The sequence below is a fragment of the Anomalospiza imberbis genome, chromosome 3 (genome assembly GCF_031753505.1).
Source record: "Anomalospiza imberbis isolate Cuckoo-Finch-1a 21T00152 chromosome 3, ASM3175350v1, whole genome shotgun sequence".
Taxonomy (NCBI): Eukaryota; Metazoa; Chordata; class Aves; order Passeriformes; family Viduidae; genus Anomalospiza; species Anomalospiza imberbis.
In genome coordinates, this window is record NC_089683.1 from 77,840,738 (window position 1) to 77,863,699 (window position 22,962).

Consider the following 22,962-nt stretch of genomic DNA (forward strand, 5'->3'; position numbering starts at 1 on the left):
TTTGACCTTATCAAGAGGTTCGTGACTGCCTTGTCTCCATGAGAACTGGTTGTTCCCTTGGGACAAGTAGAGGCAGAAAGGTTTCCCTATGGAGATGACTTGTGACTGAAAGGATTTGCCTCTTCTAGACTTGTTTTTGTGTCAGATAGTGGCACTTGCAGAGTCCAGTCCTGCCAGACACTTAGGAAATGAGATGTGCCACTGTCACAGGAGATGACACAATCCTGCCAGACTGGTTGCTGTTTCTCTTCACGTGAGGACTTTGGGAAATTTGTCACTTTGCAATGTTAGGACTGTCATTAGTGGGAGCGACTTCATAATTCCTTCCTCTACTGATTACCAAAGCTGCACACACCAGAATGAGTTTCTTCTTGTTCTTGAAATCTCATGACTGTGTTGTCAAGTATTAGACTCCACTGACAGTAATGTAGCAGCATCCCAGCACAGGCTGTGTGCTGGAAGGAAAGAGCAGCTCAATAGCTGCATTTAGGATGATGCAGTTCAGAAAATAGCACAGAGATATGGAGCTGCAGTTTGCATCATCTGCTGCCTGAAAGGCTCTCTCCCCCCCTACCCAAGGAAGGGAAGCCTGCAGCTGATGAAACTCCCTGCAATTCCTAACCCCACCCAGAGCTGCCTTGACGTGGCACATTCTTCCCCCCGCCCAAAGAGCCACGTTCAAATTATTGGCAGCAGAGGTTCTGGCAGGCTTCAGGCAGCTCAAAGTGTAGCAGAGCTGAGCCCTGCCAGGCAGCTGAGGGCAAGCACTTCTCTTGCCTTGGAGCCAGTCTCACCCTCTCTCAGTGCCTGCTCATCCCCTCCATGATATTCTGTTTTGTTGGCTGTTGTAATCTGTGGAGCTCTGGAGTGGCCACTGTGCTGTGGCCTGTGGCTCAAAGAGCTGAACAAGTCATTTGGCAGAGCCCAGTCAGGACAGGTACCTGTCAGCAAGTTTTATCTAGTATCACTCAATCTGGGAAGGAGGAAAAATGTGGTTATGCACTCTACACTGGACAAAAGCTTTCACAAGGGTCTTTGTGACTCTTGGCATGTTTTCTATCCCTTCCAGTGAGGGCTCTAACAGTAGACTGTTTATGTGTCAATAGCAATTATTACGAATTAATGCAGAGTTTTCAAAGAGCCCACCAAAAAGTATGTCCATGCAGCTACTGCTTCCTTAAATCTTTTATGACAGGAGCAGTCTTTCTTGTGTGCTCCTGAGCTGCTGATGAGCATCATGCAATGGATTGCTACACAGAGGGATTAAACCATCTATAACATAAATCCTCGGGTGTGGGAAGGAGGGAATAAAAATCAGTCTTCCGGGTGGAGGAGAGAAGGAACAACTGGGCTAAGCTACCACATATAAATTACACAGTAAGGACACAGACTGCAATTGCAGCCAGAGTAGAACCAGGAGTTGAAAGTTTTATACAGAGTGATTAGACAAGGGCTCAAGCCAAGGCTTAGCTGGAGATTCCCTGGGATAAGCTGCTGCACTTACAGTGGCTGCTTTTATAGGAGGAACAGAATTAATGAGCAATGAGGGCATGCAAATACCTATGTTAAGAGGTGTAGGTGAGAATACCTTGCAGCTTCTAGTAGCACCAGGCAGGCAGAGGCAGGCTTAGTTGCCACCAGCTAAACTGGCTACATCTACACAATTCATGAGTTCCAGTTCCTCTTAGACTTAGGGTGAAGATAATTTTACTAGACTTTTCAGCATTAAAACCTGACAGGCAGTATAAAAACTTTTAACTGTATTTAAAAACTGATTATTTAAAAACACTGATTATTTAAAAATACTGATTCTTTAAAAACCCAGTGTGGCTGGGAGTCAAGGAGGTAAGGGCTTAAAGAAAAAATCTAAAGTTCTTGTCACACTTTCTTTGGCTCGTTTTGTACTAGATCCTGCTGGAGTCTTGGGCTTGTTCTTTGCCTTGGCAGGAGACCTGGAAGCCACAGCCTTTGCATTGGGAGCTGCTTCTGGAGCCATGGGAGGGCTGGGCTCCAGGAAAGAGCTTTGCAGCTCCAGAGCAAAGTGGTAGTCCATGTGCTCTGGGAACTCCCACACCAGCACGAGCTGGCCACACTTCTCACAGCGCTGCTGGTCCCCTGGAGAGGCAGGAGGCAGCAGGGTTAGCTCAGGAGACGGTGGCAAATTCTGCTCATTTCCCTCCACAGCTGGCTGTAATTTCAGAAGGGTCCTGGAGCTGGGGGGAGTTGAGGGTGTTTGTGTAGCATCTGATGGCAACTTCTCCCGGCAAAGCCTCTTGTACAGAGAAGAAGGGCTGGCATTGTTGGGACCCTGCTTCACAGGGGACTCCAGGTCACACTGTACAGAGGCAAGTCCAACAGGCAAGCCAACAGCAGCTCTCTCTTGGTGCTCTGGGGAGCTAGGCACAGCCGGCTCTGTAGTGGGCAAGCTGGTTGCTGCCACTGCCTGTGACAGCTGCCGTTCTGCTGCCTTTTGGAAGAATGACTCAATAGCGCTAGCAGGCTTCTGCCGAAGCTCTTTGCTCGGGCTCCTAAAGAACTTGACCCCGGCCCTCCCACAAGATGTGGCGTTTTGGCTGGTGGTGGCCATGCCATCAGGCTGGGCATCACCCGTCAGGAAGGTGGCAATGCCTGAAGAGAGGGCGACAGGCTCCGAGAACTTGCTTGCTGAGAGTTGCACTGAAATCAGCGGTGGAGACCTGCAAAGGAGAGACCGACATCAGCTCAGACACCAGCCTGGAAAGCAAGAAATCTTTTGAGGTAAGACTTTAAACAACACAAAACATTCACAGTCAGGGGAACTGTAGTATCTGGCAAGGATTGGGACAGATGTTTGCTCTGACAAAGTTAGTATTGCTACCTCCAGAACAGACATAGCGGGCTGTGCTGGGCAAAGCAGAACCCCTCTTTCCAAAGCAGCAATTTCCAAAGGAAGGGCATTGGAGCAGGACAGCCAACTGCCTGGACTTTCAGTCCATTACAGGCTGAAGCTGCTGTGAGAGCACGCTAAGGGAGCAGCAGCCTTGTCAGAGTTTAACAGACAGAACCTTCTTGCCTTCACTGCAGAGCAGAAGGAAGAAAGGAAGAAAATGCTGAAGTCAGGAGTTGTGCACTTTCATTTTTCTTCCTGTCCCAATGGCTTCCTCACAAAAAGCTTTGTCCATAGGGCAGGACAACAAGGCTTAGCTAATTTCTTCAGCCCAGCAGGGCCAGGACAGCCTCACTTCAGCTGGACAAATCCCAGACAGTAGCAATCCTAACTCCATGTACACAAGTGTCTCACCAGATGTGAGGCTTAGAAGAGGCCAAGCTGTCCTGCCACTAAAAGGTCTCTGCACTCTACTGTGAGGGTGCTGGAAATCACTTTTCCTGCCACTCAAATTAACTTGAGTTCCTTTCCAATAGGTCTCTGGCTTGTCCAGTACCTCCCACATCAGAACCAGTCCTGACAGAGGTGACCCACTTTGTCCCACACTCACCATGCTGCCTGGTGAGCCCCAGCCACGTTGCAGGTTTGGATGAGGGTGAAGGCGTCATTGCACATTTTCTGCGCATCATAGCGGGACAGGGCACACAGGCGTGACACGCGGGTGTCCCCTTGCTGGCGGATCACCACCATCAGCTGCCGGGCCACGCGGTGGTTCTGCCGGGAGAGTAGAGCTGTGCTTTCAGCGACTCCTGCAGGAAGGGGCAGGAACAGCCGAGGGGACTGTTCCCTGCCTGGAGCCCTCCCCAGCCCCCCACTCCCCTGCCATCTCCCGAGGGTGGGGTGGGACATGTCCTGCCCGGCCTGATTGCCAAGGGATGGGATACACAACAAGTGCTTGTACAGCTGTGCCACACAGGATGGGAAGCAGCTAGTCCTTGCTTTCCCTCAAAGGCAGCTCCACAGTTTTCTTGGCCCCGCTGCAGTGCCAAAGCTGGTGGATTGCTCCCACCCTGGCCTGCAGCCTACCGTCCAGACAGGAGCACAGCGCTCCCTCTCACAGGGCACACCTGTGTCAGCAAAAGGCTTGCAAGGGAGCACCAGTGCAACAGAAGGAAGGTGCAGTGGCTTTCAGATCCCTGCATCCTAAAGCATGGGACAAGGATTGTTCTTAACCCTGCAGTGTTCTGGGGCAAAACCATCCTGTCTGGCCATGCTCCTGCACACCTCTTCTTGGGACACCTCAGCACACAAGCACACATCTGTGGGTGAGCAGATTTCCTCCCCTCCCACACTGCACCCTCAGACTCCTGCAAACCACTCGTGGTAAAAATGCACTATGTGCCTTCCTTGTGTCCCTGTGCCTCCCCTCCTTACCTGGCTCCTGTCCTTGTTCAGTCTGGACTCCAGCTCCAAGGCCAGCTGCAGGAGCCAGTGCTGCACCTGGACAAAGCAGGGGTAACAGACAGGTTGGGCCTCTGCTCACAGCAGTATCACAATACAAGGGGAATGCTGCTGGGGGATCAGACTGGAATGGACAGACTATTCTAAGGCCCCGTATCTGTAGTAGACCTTGAGAAATCAGTCCAGCTGAGATTCAACACTGCAGGAAAGGACATTATAGATACCATACAAGCCCTGCATTACTACTAGACTTTGCCAAGTAATCTAGGTTCCCTGTCCCAGATTTGTCTTTCCATCTTCTTACAGCTCAGTGGGAACCTCTCCCCAGCTAATAACTAAAGTGCATCCTGTCTCCTTCTTTGGGCTAGTTACCTTCCTTCTAGCAACCATGCTCTTGAAGCTTGGCACTGTGAATAACTTTCCAACAGCACAGGCCCAGTTTTGCTCATGGAAATTAGAACCAGGACGGACCTCTTTGTGCAGGAGTTTGTCAATGCATTTCTGTCAACAGGGACTTCCAGAACTCAAACCACCTTCTCCCACTGAGCCTCTAGTCTGAGTTTCAGGGCATAATTGTGCAGAAAAGCAGCAGTTTTGCAAGCTAGTCTGTTTTTAGTATTCTTATCTTCTCCAGTGTGAAAGCCAAGCCTTATGCTAGATGGAGGCTTCTCCTACCGCCTTCTGTGTGGCCAGGGCTAACTTCCCAGGGAAATTCTTGCTGCAGCCAATAGACTGGGGCAGGTACCGGTTTTTGACAGGTTCTTCTTCAATTCCTCTACACAAGTCATAGAGCCAAGACCTGAAAGCCACAGGGAAAGCATGAGGTTAAGGTAGCTACAGACAGGCAAGCATCACTGGGCAGCACGTCAGTCTCCTGCTGAGCCCTGCTTTCAACTCAGTGCAAGCTGTGACTGTCTCTCATCCTCAGCTCTACAGTTGCAGCCACAGCTGAACAAGCAGGATTCCTTCAGGCCACAACTGCTTGTCAGCACAACTCCTCCCCCTCTCCTCCTGAAGTGGCAACAGTTCACCAGTCTGCAGGGCAGTCCAACTGTTGTGGGCCCAGAAGTTGTGTTTCAGGCTCCAGCCCAGCCTTCTAATTTCCTCTATGATGAGACTGTCAAGACTGCCCTCTTTCCAGCCTGCAGAGAACCAACCCTTTGACCCCATCCCTGGATGTTGTAGATGAAGGCTGAGGCACTGGCTGACAAGCAAAATATTATCCTGGGGAGGGTGCCTGGGAGCAGGCAAGACTGGAAACCTGCTGTGGGCCCAATGGATCAATGCCTCCCAAAGACGTCATTGAAGTTTTACCTTCCAACCTTCCTAATCACAGTAGAACAAGGTTGGGTGAAAGAAAGGAAGTCTCAATGTCTGCCAAGAACCAAGTTGTGGTGAGTGGTTCATAATTACCCGGTTTTGTCTCCAAAATGTGTCTGGAGCTCAGTCTCACTGAACTGTGTCAGCTCCCCGATGTACTCTACTCCCAGGATGTCTGTGATAGCAGTGCCAAGCTTGCCTCCCAGGTTACGGCTACGGCAGCGAAACAAAGAAAAAAAAACACAAATGAAGCATCATGTGGAGACTGTGACAAGTCTCATTGCAGCAGCTGTTCTTAAATAAGGATAGGTAGAAGCTGCTAAGAACTAGCAGGACAAAAGGAACATCTGGCACCTGGCTCTTCTGCTCATAGCAAATGGACACATAGGAGTTGATGCAGGAACTGCTCCTTGGGTCCCCCAATTTTAGTGCTTCTCCCTCAGCTCCATCTGATCTCAAACCATGCTCTGAAGAATGCCTCACGTATAGCTTCCTTCTCCTATACAGACAGGACCCTTTCCCACACACACCTCTCTCCATCCCTTGCACGACACAGAAAGCTGAGAACAGCAGTGCAGGTCTGGAGAGCAGGATTAGGGATCCATTCCTCTGGAGCAGCAGTACTGGTAATAGTTCCCTACACCAGGAAAAGTACTTTGTGGATGCATAGCGTGGATGCTCAAAAGAAAACAACATCTGCTCTCTGAGGACACCTGTCACTCACACTGGGGAACAGCTATGGCCTCCTTGCCCACAGTTGCTTCTGGCTTACACCTATGCACCCCAGCAGTCATCCTGAGCACAGCCTTACCCTGGGAAAGAATGCCCAAAGGCTGCTAGTGGCCTTTTGGCTTGTGGTCCCTTCACCAGCAGGGCTGCAGCTTCCCAAGCACACTCCCCCTGAACTGTCACTCACAGCCACGAGAGATCACTGGCAGGATTCCCTCTGTTTGTTAGGAGCATTGACAAGCAGTTCCCGTGTAGCTGAGAGCCTCTGCTGGCTGCTATCAGTGAGCATCAAATTGCTGTGCTGAGGTGGCCAGGAGCAGCCCCAGGCTGCACTAAGCAGCAGCTCCCTGGTACTTACATGCTGCTGACGGGCAGCTGGCTGAAGAGCTGCGGCACAAATCGTGCAGACACCAGTGTCTGGCGGTTGGGCTTGTTCAACCCACAGGCCAGTTTTGCCAGTGTCTGTAACACAGAAGAGGGTGGAAGCTCTGTTATTATACACTGTGCAGTGGCCTAATGTAATTCTACCTAACAACTTGTGCTGCACCACCTCTAAGAGCTGCCTTCAGAACAGCTCCTGTTCAGGGTGGTGTACAGGGTGCACCACTGCTTGTCCTTAGGCAGTATCCACTTCAGGATTCCACATGCATGAGCTGGGTACTCTGAAAGCAAAGCTGCTTCCAGGCTTTAGTTCTGTCAATTGCTGGACTCCTGCTCCAGGCAGATAAAGATCTTTCATCTATTGTGGTTGCTATAGTTTTCCATCAGGCAAGCCTGCTAGAGCTTCCGCAGCATGCCCATAGTCCTCCCCCAGGCTATGTCTCTCACTATGCCTTTTTCCTTCATCTTCTGTGTTTGTCTTGCTTTTTCTCAAGTCACTATTTTAATCTTTTCTCTGTGAGGTCAGCAACAGCATAGTGCTGCAAAAGGAAACCTTTAAAATGCAGAGTAGAACAGCCTGGAAGGCATGTTCTCCTATACAGTTTCCCTTCCCACTCTAAGCTACCACAGGGTCAAAAATACACAGACCAGCTTGAAGTATATTTAACTGGGTGTTTGAGGTTTTATTGAACAACTCTAATAACTTTCTCTTTCAGTGCTTTGCCACACATCCTGTAACTAAGCAAAATTTCTTGCCTGTCTGTTGAGCTATGACCTTTATTAACAGCCCCTTTTACAGGCTTAAATACATTTGAAATAATTTCTAGACAAAGTAGATCCCTTTTCAGATGTCCAATAACTGTTTTTCTTGTCTGGCTGGAGACTTCCAAGTTTACCCACCTCATAAAGTGACGTGCTGCAAGCAAAACCAATCACTGAGACTTCATGGGGAGAAATCATTTACTTTTTCTGACACCTTCTGTAAACTCCACATGCTGAAACGGGATTTGGCATTTCTACAAGAGCATTTATATTACTGACTCATCCTGCTGCTTGTCCACAACAACTCCAGGCTACTTCCTGACTTACTGTGACTTAGCCAAAATCCTGCTGGTTGCTTTTTTTCTATAAACCACAAAAACAGTCAATGAGCATAAGAGGAGCATAAGAAGCAATGTTTGGACTGATTCTAAGCTTTTTCAAGCTCAAATTTTTCAACTCTAATTTCATCTCAGAACTTTCACAGCCCAGGCCCTGAGCCCTATCTGTGCAATACCTGAATTCATGAAGCTGTTCCTTCTTTGTAGACTTCAGTGAAAATACTGGCTCTTAGCAGACCTCAGACAGATCCCCCCAAGATCCCGTTCTCAACATCCCAGTTTGAGTGCACCTCACTGAACAAAATCATTATGGGACACAGTAATGTTTTCTTCAGCTAGACTCATGCCCTTCAGACAACTTCAGCCATGTTGTCTGCTACACTGTCATCATCAGGTTATTCAGCTCAGGGTGAGGTGTGTTAGAAGCCTTAAGGTTGACACCTCACATCTGTAGTCTTTCCTGCACATTTGGCCACTTATGCTGTCAAGGAGGGCACATAAATGAATTTGGCATGAGTGGTTCTTGAGAAAACCATGCTGTTATCCTCCAGGTGCTTCCAAATTTTTTGGTCTCATTCATCATCTGGGTTCCTGGTGTACTCTAACCAGGTCCTTCATTGGGAAAAGCAATTCCTTGGGAGAGTTTTCTGTAGAAAAAACACAAGCATAAAGTAGATAATCTTCACCTTGAGTTTCAGGCAACAGTTGTTGTAGCCTGAGAATGGTTTTTACTGACACAAATTCCCAGTGACTCGGCAGTAGAAGACCAGATTGGGGCACTGAGGTGAGCTGGGTTGCTTTTCCTCTTTCTGGTGAGTCAGTATTTACCCTGCTGGCCATGGGGATTTGGGTGATGCTCAGCCAGCTGCTGAGAGCAACCACAGGAGCTCTTGGTGCATGACAGCAGCTGCAGAAACAAACGGACTTTGATGACTTTGATGCTGTAGCTACAGAGGGTTTCCTGCTGGGTGGAAGGTGAGCTGGTTTAGTGGGAGCACCTCTTTTGTTCTGCAGAAAAGGTTTGTACCCACTGAGGTGAGCCGGCTGCGGAAGCACAGCACAGTGTTCTGCACAGCCACAAGTATGCTGTGATGATCTCTGCACTGCTGCTAAAGATACACAGTTGATACACAGGGATAGCACAGTACATCACAATGTCCTTACTCTTAAAGAAAAAAAAAATGCTGGCATAGAAAATGGAAGCTGGGAGAAGTTGCTAGGAATATCATGGAAGTTTTCTATTATTCTTGACTAAAGAAAGCAAAAAGGCAGATTGAACATACCTTCCACTAAAGAAAGCAAAAAGGCAGATTGAACATACCTTCCACTAGAAATTTCTACACCAGTGACATTCCTCAGCTAGCTCATTTCTATCTCACAGTCTCTGCTAGTTTCAGACTAAGCCAGTGCAGAACCAGTTCCAATCCTTGTGTACAGCTGGCAGTAGTACCAGCTGTTTCTGCAGCAGTCAATGAAATATATCTTCCTTGCCTTTCTTTTTTTTTTTTTTAAGTCATAGCTTGCCTTTATAAAGTCATTACTCTATAAATAAGCCTCTCTTCTGTAAATGAAAAGGGATGGTCTCAGCAAACCACCCTGCATTTCATCCGGCAGGAAATCCTCTGTAGCTGCAGCATTAAAGTCCGTTTGTTTCTGCAGCTGCTGTCATGCTGCTGTGGCTGCTCTCAGCAGCTGGCTGAGCATCACCCAAATCCCCATGGCCAGCAGAGTACATACTGACTCACCAGAAAGACAAAAAGCAACCCAGCTCACCTCAGTGCCCCAATCTGGTGTTCTTCTGCTGCTGAGTATCTGGAATTTCTGTCAGTAAAACTGGCTACAGTGACTGTTGCCTGAAACTCAAGGTGAAGATTACCTGCTTTATGCTTCTGGTTTTTTCACAGAAAACACTTCTGGAGGACTTAAACCCCTCTTGTTCCTAGTGAGCTCACTCATTAGGGTACACCAGGAATCCAGGCAGTAAATGAGTGGATTGCTGACTGTCCAGGCCATAGCTCTGGGGAAACAATTCCTCCCATTTCCAGATGTCTTATAATTTCACTGAAGGTGTGATCACACATGGTTGCATTCCCAACTTGGTTCATCTTCTACAGGAAACTTGTAAGTATAGGAGAGCATCTACAGCACGTTCTGCCTCTGCAACCCAGAAGAAATCGGGCTGATGTGTTATGCACATACCTTGTTGTGCGAGATGCCAGCTGAACACCTGAATCCAGTAGCTTCTTCCACTGCCACCCTAATTTCTTCCACAATTACTGCGCCCATGGTCAGCTGCAGGTCAGGACAATCTGGGTTATCGAAAGATAGCGACGCCAGCCACTCGTCCAAACCGCGCTGTCGCAGCTCCTCTAAAAAAGGGACACAAAAGGGATCTCAAGGGGACACGATATGGCACTTCTTGCTGAGCCCAGCAAAGAGACCCGCAGCAGCCTGTGCCAGCCAGCAGCCACAGGCTTCTGTAAGCGCATTCCAGCCACAGGGAGGACAACAGGCACATGAAAAGCCATTCACTGCGGAAAACGCAGACCCCATTTACCACGCTCTCGATTCGGGGGAGTCAAAGCAGGCGGAGTGGGCCTTTCCCGGGGGGCGGGGGTCGATGCGTACCCTTCCCGCCGGGATCAGCTCGGAGCGTGCCCTTCCCGGCGGGATCGCGGCCGGGCTCCGCGGGCAGACCCTGCACGAAGGTGCTGGGCAGCAGCGCGGCCGGCAGGGGGCGCCCGCGCAGGTCGCGCAGCCGGTGGCGCGCGCTGCCCGTCAGGTCCAGGTACGCCTCGTCGATGCTCGCGCGCTCGATGGCGGCGAAGCGCGACAGCACCTGCATCACCTCCGCGCTGGCCTCCCGGTACCTGCCGGGCGGCGGGCACGGGCTCAGCCGCCGCCCCGCGCCACCCCCGCGGGGGAGGCCCGCGCCGCCGCCGCCACCCCCGGCCCCCGCTCTCACCGTGTGAGGTCCGCCTTGCCCCGCGCCTGCGGCACCCGGGCCAGCGCCAGCTCGGGGCACAGCGCCCGCGCCTCCGACGCCCACATCCCGCGGGACACGCCGAAGGCGCGCGCCTCGTAGCTCACCGCGATGATCCTGCCGAGACACGGAGGTGAAGTGCAGGGCGGGCCCGGCCCCGTGGGGAGCGGGGTGGGACGAGGAGCCGGGGTCGCCAAGCCGGCTCGCCTACCTACCCGCCGCCCTGCCACTCGGTGTACTGCACCACGGCGCAAGGGCGGCCGCGCAGCTGCGGGTCGAGGCGCTGCTCCACCTGCATGAAGAAACAGTCCATGTCTACCAGGGCCACCACGCGCTCCCGGCCCCGAGACATCCCGCCGCCGCCACCGGCTCCCGCCCGACTGAGTGAATGATTGAATAACCGCCCGCTCGGTGGGGCGGAGATCCCCGCCTTTGCCCGCCACTTTGCGGCACCCGTACTTTCCGCGTGGGGCACGCCGGGAGTCGTAGTTGTCCAGGGTGCGGTGGGGCGTGCGCTTGTCCCCGCCGCGACGGTGCGCGGCGCCCGCGTTCTCCCTGGGTCCCCGTGTCCCCCCAAGGCGCATGCGCGGAGCTGCGCCCCGGCCGCCCCGCTCGTCCCTCTCGTGGGTGGCCGGTGGCGCGCCCGCCGCCGCCGCCGCCATGTCCGCCGAGCAGGTGAGCGGCCTCTGCGAGCAGCTGGTGAAGGCGGTGACCGTCATCATGGACCCGGCGTCCACGCAGCGGTACCGCTTGGAGGCCCTCAAGGTACGGCCCGGCCGGGGAGGGCGCCGGGCTCCGGCCACGCGGGCGCCCCGTCCGCACGGCCCCGGGGCGGGCGAGAGCCTGGCGGGCCGGTCCCGGTCGTCCCCCGAGGTGCTGGGAGCCGTCAGCAGGCGGCGGGGGTCGGGCGGCCGCGTGTGCCCCGGCGTGCTCCGCCAGGGATGGGGCTGCCACCTCCTGCCCCGGTGTGTAACTGCGTGTACGTGTCCCGGCCATCCCTCCTCTAGTTCTGCGAGGAGTTCAAGGAGAAGTGCCCCATCTGCGTACCCTGCGGGCTGAAGCTGGCGGAGAAGACGCAGACGGCCATTGTCCGGCACTTCGGCCTGCAGATCCTGGAGCATGTGGTCAAGTAAGTAGCTCGTCCCGTGCTGCCGAGCCGGGGAAGGGTCCCAGCCTGCCAGCTGTGGTGGGATCTTTGCCCATTCCGGCAACTGCCACCCCAGGGAGGCACTTTCAGGACGCGGGGAGTTTGTTCTGCAGCAGAGGACAGTTGCAGTCCTACTCTGGATTTTTTTTCTTATTCTGTAAGAGAAAGAGAGGAGAGAATTGCTTTCCGGCAAATTGAGAAGGTGAGCTGTAACACACATTGACATCACTGAGCTGTAACACACATTAACATCAAAAGATGAAAACAAGTACACTGGGTTACCAGTCGGTTTTTGCAGAGTTCTGTCATTGGCCTCCTGCTAACAAAGAGGCTTTGTATTAGTTCAGTTCAGAGACTCCTTTCTCTCTTGCCTCTACAGACCTGATGCTTTGTGCTTTTCTGCTGTTTCTGGTGTCTGTTGACCTCGGTGGGGCATGCCCATTTGCCAGCAGCAGTTTTAACTCAGCCCTTTTATTAAGGAATTGGGTGCTGGCAGAGACAGGGAGCTGGTAGTGTTTCTAGTTTAGTTAAGAGGCAATGGTTCCTTGAGAATCAAGTCAGAGATCCGGATGTTTTGACTTGGTTTCTTTTTTGTTTGTTTTTAACAGATACCGTTGGAACAATATGCCTCGCCTAGAAAAAGTTTATCTAAAGAACAATGTTATGGGCCTCATATCCAGTGTAAGTACCTGCTGCCCCAGGCTGTTCTGAAATGTAAGAGCAAAAGTAAAAAATATTCCAGTTAATTAGCACAGAGGATCTGAATTCAGTTTTTCATTTCATTGCTTTTTTGCTTTGCATCTCTGGTTGTTTCAGTGCTTTTCTCTGTCTTGTCAGGTGAATAGCCATATTACCTCACATGGCTGGAAGTTGTGAGGCTTGTATAACGTATGTAAGGTACTTTTTCTTTTCTTAGGAGGAAATTCATTAACTATGGATGTTCTTATCTTTTGCAAAAATACTAAAGCCATTATCTTAGTTGTATTTTTTCTGTTGTTGTGATTGCTTTCGTGACCAAGTGACCTTTCGAGGAGAATCTGTCTGGTTCCCAGAGTTTATTAGCTACGGATGCTTGGGAGCATAGGAGTGTCATCTAAGGTAGCTGCAATGAAGCACTGCCCATTGGTGTGTTTTGTTTTGGTTTTAGTTTCTGTGGTTTAGATTGTTTGCAAACACTGTTTCCCAGGTCGGAGTTATGAATGCCTGATGCTTGCTGTTCTGTGCAACTATCCCCTTTCTGTCACAGGGAACTCAAAGTATCCTGGAGGAGGAAAGTCACATTAAGGATGTGCTGTCTCGCATTGTGGTAGAGATGATCAAGCGGGAATGGCCCCAGCACTGGCCTGACATGCTAAAGGAGCTGGATACCCTCTCCAAGCAAGGGGTATGAAACACAGCTGTCTGGTCTCTTTTGCTTGCTCTTAGTGTGCGGTTCAGTCTTCCATCATCCTGAGGAAAATCTAACTTGCTCATGGTCAAGTGAGACAGGTTGGTGATGGACTCAAAAATCCCTGTAAGATTAAGCTCTCTTGAGATGACTAGCAGAGAGAGGGCCATCCTGCTGTTTTATTTTCTCAACATGAGACCTATGTCTTCATGCATGCTTGCTTTCCCTCCACGTCTTTGAGCTAGTCTCTAGAGATTTTAATGTTTGGAGTGTGCTGATGGAGTGTATTTCACTTTGGGACATCAGGAAACTCAGACAGAACTGGTGATGTTCATCCTCCTACGTTTGGCAGAGGATGTAGTGACTTTTCAAACTCTACCTACCCAGCGGCGACGAGATATCCAGCAAACCCTCACCCAGAACATGGAAAAGATCTTCAGCTTCCTACTAACTGTCCTGCAGCAGAATGTCAACAAGTACAGATGCATGGTAAGAGTCTCCTTCCCTTGGGTTTAGTTTGTGCTGGAGGCATTTAGGATTTGAGATGCAGCTCACAAATTGTTGGGGAAGCAAGTGCAGAAACTGGAATCTGTTGCTGCCACTCTGAGGTAGGGATTTGCTGTGGCCTGGGAAACTGGTGCTGATCGGAGAGATTGAAAACACAAAGCTGATAGTGTTGATATATTGATTTTGCTAGTGTAAATGGTTTGAGTGGATGCATGCTTCATCCATGGTGTTGGAATGTGTGCTGGCACCAGGGCTGTATAGCTTAAATGAAGGTGTGGTTGTGGCAGAAACAGGTAATTTGGGGTGGTTTATGTAATACACAGTGATTAAGAGATGCCATCCAGGAATCGTGTCTGCTGTCTCATGGTGCAGTGCTACATTTGAGGTGATGCACCAAAATGCATGAGTTTCTGATGTGTCAACATGTTTCTGGGCCTCTGGTCCTTTTCTCCAAGAGCTCAAAGTGAGGAAGCCTTTTTTTGGCGAAGTTGTAGTGAAGAATGCTCTTTCTATTTTTGTGTAAACAGACTTCTTTCCTGAATTCTTACCTAGAATCAGATGTGCAGGTCAGTCACAAAGGAAGATGAAGGGGAGTCTCTACCCCAGTCTATGCCTGTGAAAAGGAAGTGGATTTGAGAGTGAAGCACGGTCGAGAAACCAAACTAGAAATGAGTTGCTTAGTCGTAGTTCATATTCTTTTTTTTTTTCCATGAATTAAAATCCAGAGTTATACTAAATGTGAACCTGGCAAGCAATGAAAAGCCTGTCTTCTACCTGTCTTCTATACACCTTCCTGATGCACTTTCAGGCTGAGCCAACCCCCGCCATGTAGAGCAGACAGTTTTCTGTGCAGTTCGTGGTGGTGGGAGGGTGACCTTTGTGTGTTTCGTAGTCTGGTTGAAATGCATTTCCAGGTAAGAGTTGCATTGCAGTGCTTAAGGCTCTGAAGTATGGCTGCTTCCACTAACAGTGGAATCTTTCTGATTGCCAAGGTTGGAGCACCCCAGGAACAAGAAGTCCTCACCACTCCACAGGTTAGCAGATCTTTGGGCTGTTTGTGCACAGGGTCGTTTCTGAGGGTGGGGTGTTCATCTGTCTGCATACAGACTGAGGGAGATGATGGATAGGTCCCCAAGACTGTAATAGTGTGCAGTGCTTAAAAGTATGATGGATTGATAGATAAATTGTTTATAAGGTGGGTCATATATGAGATGTTTGGGACTCAAGCTGGTTAACTTAAAAAATCACTGCAATGAATAGTCAAACCAAAAGCTTGCAGTAGAAGGAAATGCTTGTTGATGTCTTTGCATCTGAAAAACAAATCAAACCTGAGTATCTGAGGGACTTGTTTGCATTAGGCAAAAAGATGGTACAGGCAGTGTATTGTTGCTGTTAAGTATCCTAGGCCTGGGAGTCAGGCTTTAAGTTGTTGCTCCAGCTCTCTCCAGATGCCTTTCTGACCGTGGACAAATCACCTTTTCAGACCTGAGTCTTAAAAGCCACCAGCATCTTTTCAGAGTCTGGCTTTTGGGTGTAAGATGCTCTTAAAAGGTCAAAAGTTTATTTCCTGGAAGCCTCCAGGAGGTACCAAAATGCCTTTCCTTCTTGTCTCCTGTGTCTCCCTGGTGCCTGCTGACTGGAGTGTTGCCTTTTTGGATGAGAAGGGAATTGTGGCTTAACTTGGCAATTTAGGGTCCTGTTATCTTACCTAGCTGGGGGCTGCAGAGGTGACTTTGCTGGCTGCAGCAGTGTCCTGAGTAGGAGACCGTGATGTGGCCTCTCTTTTGGCTGTGTCCTTGAGGATAAGCCTATACAGCAATGGTTGCTTGGAAGTGTGTGCTGTAGCTGTTACTTACCCTCTCTTGTTTTCTTTTTCAGAAGACTGATTTGTCTCAGGAATCAAAGGTGAGAGGAGCTGTATGAGAGTTAGCTCATTAGTAATTCTTAATCTTAAGGTTACTTAGAACTAGGCTTTTCCCAGGCTTTCGAGTCTGTTGCCTGCAGTTTCAAACAGATGGATTTGTTCACTCTTAATACAAGCCCCTTGAGAAGAGACAAGTGAGGAGTGGCAGCAGAAGGGTCCAGATCTCTCACTTTCTCAGGGGGGTTCTTGGTACTGTAATTTCAGGGAGTGGGTGGCTTTAGATGGGAATTGCTGTCTTTCTCTGGCTCTGACCTTGTGCCTCCTCTCTGTTCACAGGCCCAGGCAAGCTGTCGTGTGGGGATAGCGGCACTCAACACTTTGGCTGGCTACATTGACTGGGTAGCCCTAAGCCATATTACAGCAGATGACTGCAAGCTCTTGGAGATGTTATGTCTGCTCCTAAATGAGCCGGAACTCCAAGTTGGAGCAGCAGAGTGTCTCCTGATTGCTGTCAGCAGGAAAGTGAGTTCTTCCTCTCTGGCTCTTCTGGCTTCCTCTTATTTTTCTCCTATTCTCCTACATAATTCTTCAGACTGAGCAATGCTATCTTTGCCTTTTTATCCGAGAATCATAATTCAAATTTAGCTGATTCTGTTAGTGATATTTGGTGTGACTATCATGTCAGCACAATACACAGAGCAACAATTAGAACCCTCTCCAAATTCTGTGCTCGCTTCTCCTTGCAGTTTGAACTTGGAGGTCCTCACTGACCTTTTACTCCCCACTTCCTACAACTGTGAAGTGGAAAATAGTGTCATCAGCTGTGTCACCTGGCAGCTCAGAGAAATGACAGCCGGATCTAAACAGGTGATTTGACCCATTCATTCACAAGCAGCTGAGTGTCAAGGCTGAGTGCTTATCAGCTGTGTGTAAATAACTAGCCAGTCTTCTGTGAATAAAAGATAATGTCTCAGGGTCAGTTTTGCCATTTAAAGTTCCTGTGGTGGAATTGCTTGGAGATATTTTTTTAGATCAGATACCTTGGAATTTTGGCAAGTTTTTACTTAAATCATATGTGGACTGTAAGCCCCTCCACAGATGGAAAGAAAACTGTGACTCTCCTAATTATGCTTGCAGAGGGAAGTATTTCTGTAGATGGGAATAAATAGTTATGTTCTAATTGAAGCATCTGGTGTGTTTTGTGCACAGGGTAAGCTGGAGGATCGGAAGCCTCTGATGGTCTTGTTTGGAGATGTTGCCATGCACTGCATCCTCTCTGCTGCCCAGTGAGTACCCTGGTGCTGCTGTGATTTCACATGAAACTGCAGACAAATGGCTTTGTAGGTCAAGATACTGCTGCTTAAGCAAAGGAAGCAGAGACTGGATAGGAGAGAACAAAATCACCGCTTTTTTGCAAAACCTGGAAAACCAGGGTTGTTTATTTTTTTCTAAACCCATAATTGAAAGACAAAGAGGTTTAAGTATCACAGCTTCCCTGGCTTTCTGTTTTAGCCTGAAACTGATCCAGAGGAGGGACTCTTTCAAAGAGGCAGTTTCAGAGGTTTTAGATGTCAATAAAGGAGTACTTGTTGATAATAGCAAAGATCCCACTGCGGTAAAATCAAATTGCTCTATCTACAAGATAGACAACAGTGTGCCTGTCACCTGCAGTGTGAGTAACTGTGATCCTGTTTTCTCCCTCTTCCCTCATTCCCAGGACAGCAGATGGAGAAGGCCTGGTGGAGAAGCACTATGTTTTCTTGAAGAGGCTTTGCCAAGTTTTGTGCGCATTGGGCAGCCAGCTATGTGCGTTGCTAGTAAGTCTTTATTAATACCAACAGCAACCGTGGCAGGGCTAGTTTTTAGGGCTGGGGCTTGAGGCAACCCTGATCTAAGGTAGGACCAGGGTTCTCTCTGCACATTTGGCAGCTGTAGGGTTCTGTCTGTGCATTTCCAAAAGGCAGAAATGGCTCTGCTTTTAAGTGGGTTAACTGTGTCCTGCCAAGTCATAGGAATGTAGACTGGAAGGACCCTGACTGATGCCAGGGCTTTGCTGTCATCACGAACCATTTCCTATAACCTCTGTAAAATGCTGAGCTTCACTGCAAATTGGTCAGGTTTTTAGCTGACTATTGCTACAGAAAATCTAGTCCAGGAAATTACTCTTCGATTGGAAGCCTTTTAAATTTCTCAATAAAAATAACTCAGAGAGTATACCTATCTGTTCCTCTACCAAGACTCTCTGAAGCTGAAGGAAGAAACGGGTTTTGTTCCTGCTGTTCATCTTTGTAATGCTTTGTGTCCATGTTGGGATGAAGATGCAAATTCATACTGTTCATGCCATGCTGGTGCTGAATTCCCACTCCCTCCATTCAGCTGAGTGCTTCTACAATGAAGAGGCCAGGCTTGTTGAGAGATGCTGTTTGTGGGGAGATTGAAGCAACCAGCCTGTAAAAGCAATAGAGCAAAGTAAAGTCTCATAGGGAGAGAAAGAAATAAAACCAAAAACAACCTTTGAGAATTCATCCCTAAAAAGAATGGACAGCACACAGAGTGCATTACTGTTTGCAGTGACTCCACTTGCTGTTAGGCAGTAGGAGCTGTTAATCCATAGTGAAGTAATGAGATGGAGCTTGCTAATTCAGATTCACTTGGGAGAGACAGCACTGAGCTGTACAATTTCAGGGATCTTGAGGGTACCAGATCATGTTACAGTTTCTGAGAAGAAGCAAAACCTTGAGTTTATGGCTCCTGGGAAAACTTAATTTCTTGACAGACTTCCAAGAAAGTTACTGGTCATGGATACCCATATGTTAAATACACAAAATGTTTGGAGAAAATGAGTGAAATTATCTGGGTGTATTTTCCTGTGAAGTTCTTTGGTTTGAATTGTACTACTTTGGTAATGCTGTGTGGGTTTGACCCAATAGGAGTGAAATTGTGACTTACAGCAGCAGCAGTGGTTGTAAATTTGGTTTTAATGGAGCTCCACTATGTGAGAAGTCACCTATAATTCCTGAATAAGGGTGGTAGTGGTGTCTCCAGCACCTCCAGGCTGGTCAACAGAACTTGATGCTCCTTGGACTATACTGGTTTCAGAAAAAAATCAGTTGTTCAGTGTTTCTGTCTCTGCTCCTTTACAGTCTATGGCCTTGGATCTAGTGCTCCTGCTTTACCCTGAAACATACCATTTGTGAGCCCAGCCTGCCATAAAGTTAGTGTTTTGTCTGAAATACTTCATGTTCCTCATAGGGCTCAGATTGTGATGTGGAAACGCCAGCCAACTTTGGAAAATACCTTGAGTCATTTTTAGCCTTCACAACCCATCCCAGCCAGGTATGTAAAGGACTGAAAATCTCATGTGTGTCTGTGTGTGTGAATGCATAATTGAGGTAGCTTGTAGAAAACTACAGAACTTCAGCTGCTAAATATTGCTCTCTAGGCTCTCCATTTCAGCTGAAGGCCTGGAAGGCACAGTATTTTCTACTCCATTACCATACCATCAGGAGCAGTTCCTGACACAGAGAACTGAATAGAAAATGTAGAATTTGCAGCCAGCCCTAGTATTAGAGGTTTTTGGCTTTCTGGGAATATGCAGTGTGGCTTCAAGGTGCCTTGGCCTGAACTTAATAGTCAGTATAATTTGCTGTTGCTTTCTGATAGCAACACTTCATGTTAGCAGTGGAAATTCCAGCACTGAAATCCTGCTCTGCTCCTCTCTTTCCTCTCTTCTTCCCCCAGTTTCTGCGCTCTTCCACCCAGATTACATGGGGAGCCCTCTTTCGGCATGAAGTTCTGTCTCGTGACCCTGTGTTGCTGGCTGTCGTTCCCAAGTATCTCCGTGCATCTATGACCAACCTGGTGAAGGTATGTGGAAATCACAGTTGGTTTTGAGAAGGTGCCTGGTGAACATGTGGGTCTGTGGGTCGTGGGGGAAGAAACTACACTTTTATTGTGTTGTGGCCAAACATGATCTCCAGGCTGCTGAACACAGTTGTATCTTGTTCCTTGCCTCCAGCCTTCATCTCCTTGAAGCTGGTGTTAGCTGTGATGGTTGACTTCTCTTTCTTCCTGACCTTTTCCACTTTGTCTCCAGGTGGGCTTTCCTTCCAAAGCAGACAGCCCCAGCTGTGAATATTCCCGTTTTGATTTTGATAGTGATGAGGACTTCAATGCCTTCTTCAACTGTAAGTTGCCATGACCCTTTGTACATTGTGTTGTCTGTCCTTTCTTCCTGCTTTTAGTCACTGGCTGAGCTTGGAGCCTACCAAATTGGCTTGGCAGCTTCCATTTGTTTCTCAACTTTTTAAGTCTGGATCTTGGAGTAAATTAAGTTAGGATTTTCCTGGGGCAGCTCATGTGTTTAATTTTAGTATTTGCTGTTGTTTTGCTAGCTGGTCAGATAGATGGCCTAAAAGCATTCTGGTGTCAAAGCAAATGTGTCTTTTGGTCACCTAGAGGAGGAAATCAAACAGCCTCAAGTCATGCTCAGGTTAGGTGAGGAAGGCAGCTTACAAAAGACTTTAGATGTCATTCCAGAAAGAAAATCTGTCTTGGCCCTGGTAGGAAGTTTCTGGTTTAGTACCAATAGCTAGAGGTGAGCAATTAAAATAGCCAAATTAAATTGGGCTCTTAAACCACCACTGGATATTAATGATTTTACTTTTTCTTTCATCTTGTATTTTTCTTCCCAAAACAGAAGTTGGTTCTCACTGACTGATGTAGTTTGGTACTAACTTGGTAGGTGGGAGGATACACTGAATAAATTACATCAATTTTTACTTTTTATATTTAAGTCTGAAGATTTTAAGTGTTGCTTACTAGATTTAAGTGTTTGCTTACTAGATAGTTTTACTTATTGTAAGAAATACTTCTGGTAGAAACTATAAAGTAGCTAAATGCACAAAGCCAGAATCTGAAATAGTTTTAGAGGGTTAAGTTATATTGAAGACATTACATATATAAGAAAATAAAACTAATTTGAAACACAAAATAAAATTACTTGGCAACACAACTTTAATTAACAATTCAAGTTACATTTGTGTAGTCAGCAGAGCTGATTCTTTTGTGTGGTCATGCACTCGAATATTTTGGAACAAGTGAAATTCCTGTTCTGTACTTTGTTTTTAGTATCTTTGAAATTGAAAACAAGGCAACTGGGTTTTGAGATCAGTTTTCTTTGTTATTAGTTGAATAATGTAGGAAAAGTCTGTTTAGGTAAAGGAAGTGGTAGTTATCTAATGCTGGTATTTTATCTCAGTATCCCAAGATGCTCTGTAAGCAGCAAACGTTTATAGTTTGAAGCATATTTTAAATTAACAATAGAGTTGTAGTAATTCTGGTTTAGCATTGATGCCTTTTCCTGGTCTTAAAAAATTGAGAGCCAGATATGGTTAAGGGTTAAGGGATTTTTTTCCTTGCTAAGGTAAAAGTTGCCACAATGCACCTTGGCAAAGCGGTGCTCCAATTAGGATCCTTGTTAAAATACCAGGTAGAAACCCCTTATCCTTTAACTGTGTCTGGCTCTGTTTTTTAAGACCAGGAAAAGGCATCAGCATAGATGTTCATAATTCATACTGCATTTTAATTGTACTTTTTTAAATGTTAGTCCGTCATATTTTAGTCCACTTAAATCACTTCAAAAATTGCCCATCCTGTTGTACCTGCTCTACTGGTTGTGTATTTGTGCCCACTACACAGCTATTGCCAAAGCAAAAGTCCATCATGTTTGTGGGTCTGCAAAATTTGCATCATCACCTGGTTTCTTGGTGTGTGATTTTTCCCTGCAGCTTTCCGAGCCCAGCAAGGAGAGGTGATTAGGATGGCTTGTCGTCTGGACCCTCTAACTGGCTTCCAAATGGCTGGTGAATGGCTGAAGTACCAACTCACATCTCCTGTTGATACTGGACCCATGAACTGTAGGTTACCTGAAAAAAATTAGGGATATGGGATTTGTTTTTTAATTTAAGCCAAGAAATTTCTTGCCTTTTTTTTTTTGTTGATGTTGTTGGAATTTTTTAAGTGGTAGGCAAGACTCCATGCTAGATTTTCAGGATTTTAAGGTTTTTTGCAAGTTAAAAGCAAAACCAAGCCAAACCCACCCCTTCCCTAATTTATCCCTTTGGAGTCTACATATGGAATAAGTAATGTAAAGCCCCTGGCTCCTCCTTTCCTTCCCTGAAATTGCTCTGCAGAACAGGTACAGTTGTCCCTCTGATACAATTTTACAATTATTTGGGCCATTTTATCTTTGCAACATATTTATTACTTTTGTTAGGGAAGTTATGCCTATCTGGCAAATTCCTTGTCATTCACGTTGCTTTCCCTGCTCTGAAGGAAGGCTGCTTGGTGCTCTGCAAAGTCACACCAAGGACAGTCTTGCCTGCAGTGCTGAGTCTGGGCATGTGGTCTCCCTTCTTTTCCCTTCTGTGATCTGTTCATATTGCTCTGCACAGTATCTCAAAGACTTATGCCTCAGGAGTCTCACTTTAATTAAGCAAATCACACGAGATTACCTTAATTGCTCCCAGTGCATCCCTGCCAGGCATCTTGCAGGGAGAGTTGTGTGCTTAAAATATCTGTGAGTGCTAAGGTGTTGCAGCACAGGAGCTTACCAGGCTGCTGTTGAGGAGCATGGTGAGAGCTCCAGTGTTCTCTTCCTTTCAGCTAAGACAGGCGAAGGTCTCTGCTCCATCTTCTCTCCATCCTTTGTGCAGTGGGATGCCATGACCTTCTTCTCAGAGAGCGTCATCAGCCAGATGTTTCGAACCATGGATAAAGATGTATGTGTATCCCATGCTCCTGCCTTCTCTCCTGGCTTCTGGGTCTACAGCGGTGTTTTTGCAGTTATGTTATCCTTGAGCAGTTTGTAGTAACTGGTTACCTCCATGCAAAACCCAGAATGTTTGGTGAGCCATTCTCATGAGGAGTAAGGACCCTTCTTCTGATGGCACCAAATTCATACTGGTGTGTCTTAGTTTTGGACACTATGGGATGAGAAGTCACAGGAGAGTGCTCAGGTGACATGTTTTTACATAGTGCCTTGCTAGAGGAGAAGAGATTGCTTAAGGAAAAATTTCTTGAGTTTATTTAATTATCGTCTTATTAGATTTTTAATTTTTTTCAATTTCTAACTAAATGAGAGGAACTATGCCGAGAGAGTAGGAGATCAGAAGCATTTTCTCTTTTGTTCAACAGCAGGCAAATCAGAAAGATCA

The 22,962-nt window shown here is 47.7% G+C and overlaps 2 protein-coding genes across 3 annotated transcripts in view; one reads left to right on the plus strand and one right to left on the minus strand.

Annotated features, from left to right (window-relative positions):
* Window positions 1-1,738: 1,738 nt before the first annotated feature.
* POLH (DNA polymerase eta) lies at window positions 1,739-11,335 on the minus strand. Of its 2 annotated transcripts, none has more exons than XM_068185263.1 (10): window positions 11,056-11,335; window positions 10,823-10,957; window positions 10,486-10,727; window positions 10,057-10,226; window positions 6,735-6,838; window positions 5,741-5,860; window positions 5,003-5,126; window positions 4,301-4,366; window positions 3,477-3,640; window positions 1,739-2,696 (listed from the first exon to the last, which is right to left on the minus strand). In XM_068185263.1, the coding sequence occupies exons 1-10, from the start codon at window positions 11,190-11,192 to the stop codon at window positions 1,838-1,840; spliced, it is 2,121 nt and encodes a 706-aa protein (XP_068041364.1). In that variant the 5' UTR covers window positions 11,193-11,335; the 3' UTR covers window positions 1,739-1,837. The 2 variants fall into 2 exon arrangements, with proteins under 2 accessions (XP_068041364.1, XP_068041365.1); XM_068185264.1 differs by having other exon boundaries at window positions 11,052-11,192.
* A 22-nt stretch (window positions 11,336-11,357) lies between these two features.
* Window positions 11,358-22,962, plus strand: part of XPO5 (exportin 5) — a 30,053-nt gene continuing 18,448 nt past the window's right edge. Inside the window, exons 1-15 of the mRNA XM_068185262.1 lie at window positions 11,358-11,605; window positions 11,848-11,969; window positions 12,596-12,668; window positions 13,234-13,371; window positions 13,681-13,863; window positions 14,874-14,915; window positions 15,760-15,786; window positions 16,082-16,267; window positions 16,955-17,031; window positions 17,463-17,562; window positions 18,998-19,081; window positions 19,487-19,612; window positions 19,842-19,932; window positions 21,535-21,663; window positions 22,412-22,527. Coding sequence (XP_068041363.1) covers window positions 11,423-11,605; window positions 11,848-11,969; window positions 12,596-12,668; window positions 13,234-13,371; window positions 13,681-13,863; window positions 14,874-14,915; window positions 15,760-15,786; window positions 16,082-16,267; window positions 16,955-17,031; window positions 17,463-17,562; window positions 18,998-19,081; window positions 19,487-19,612; window positions 19,842-19,932; window positions 21,535-21,663; window positions 22,412-22,527 — 1,677 coding nt within the window. The 5' untranslated portion in view covers window positions 11,358-11,422. The remainder of the gene's footprint in view (window positions 11,606-11,847; window positions 11,970-12,595; window positions 12,669-13,233; window positions 13,372-13,680; window positions 13,864-14,873; window positions 14,916-15,759; window positions 15,787-16,081; window positions 16,268-16,954; window positions 17,032-17,462; window positions 17,563-18,997; window positions 19,082-19,486; window positions 19,613-19,841; window positions 19,933-21,534; window positions 21,664-22,411; window positions 22,528-22,962) is intronic.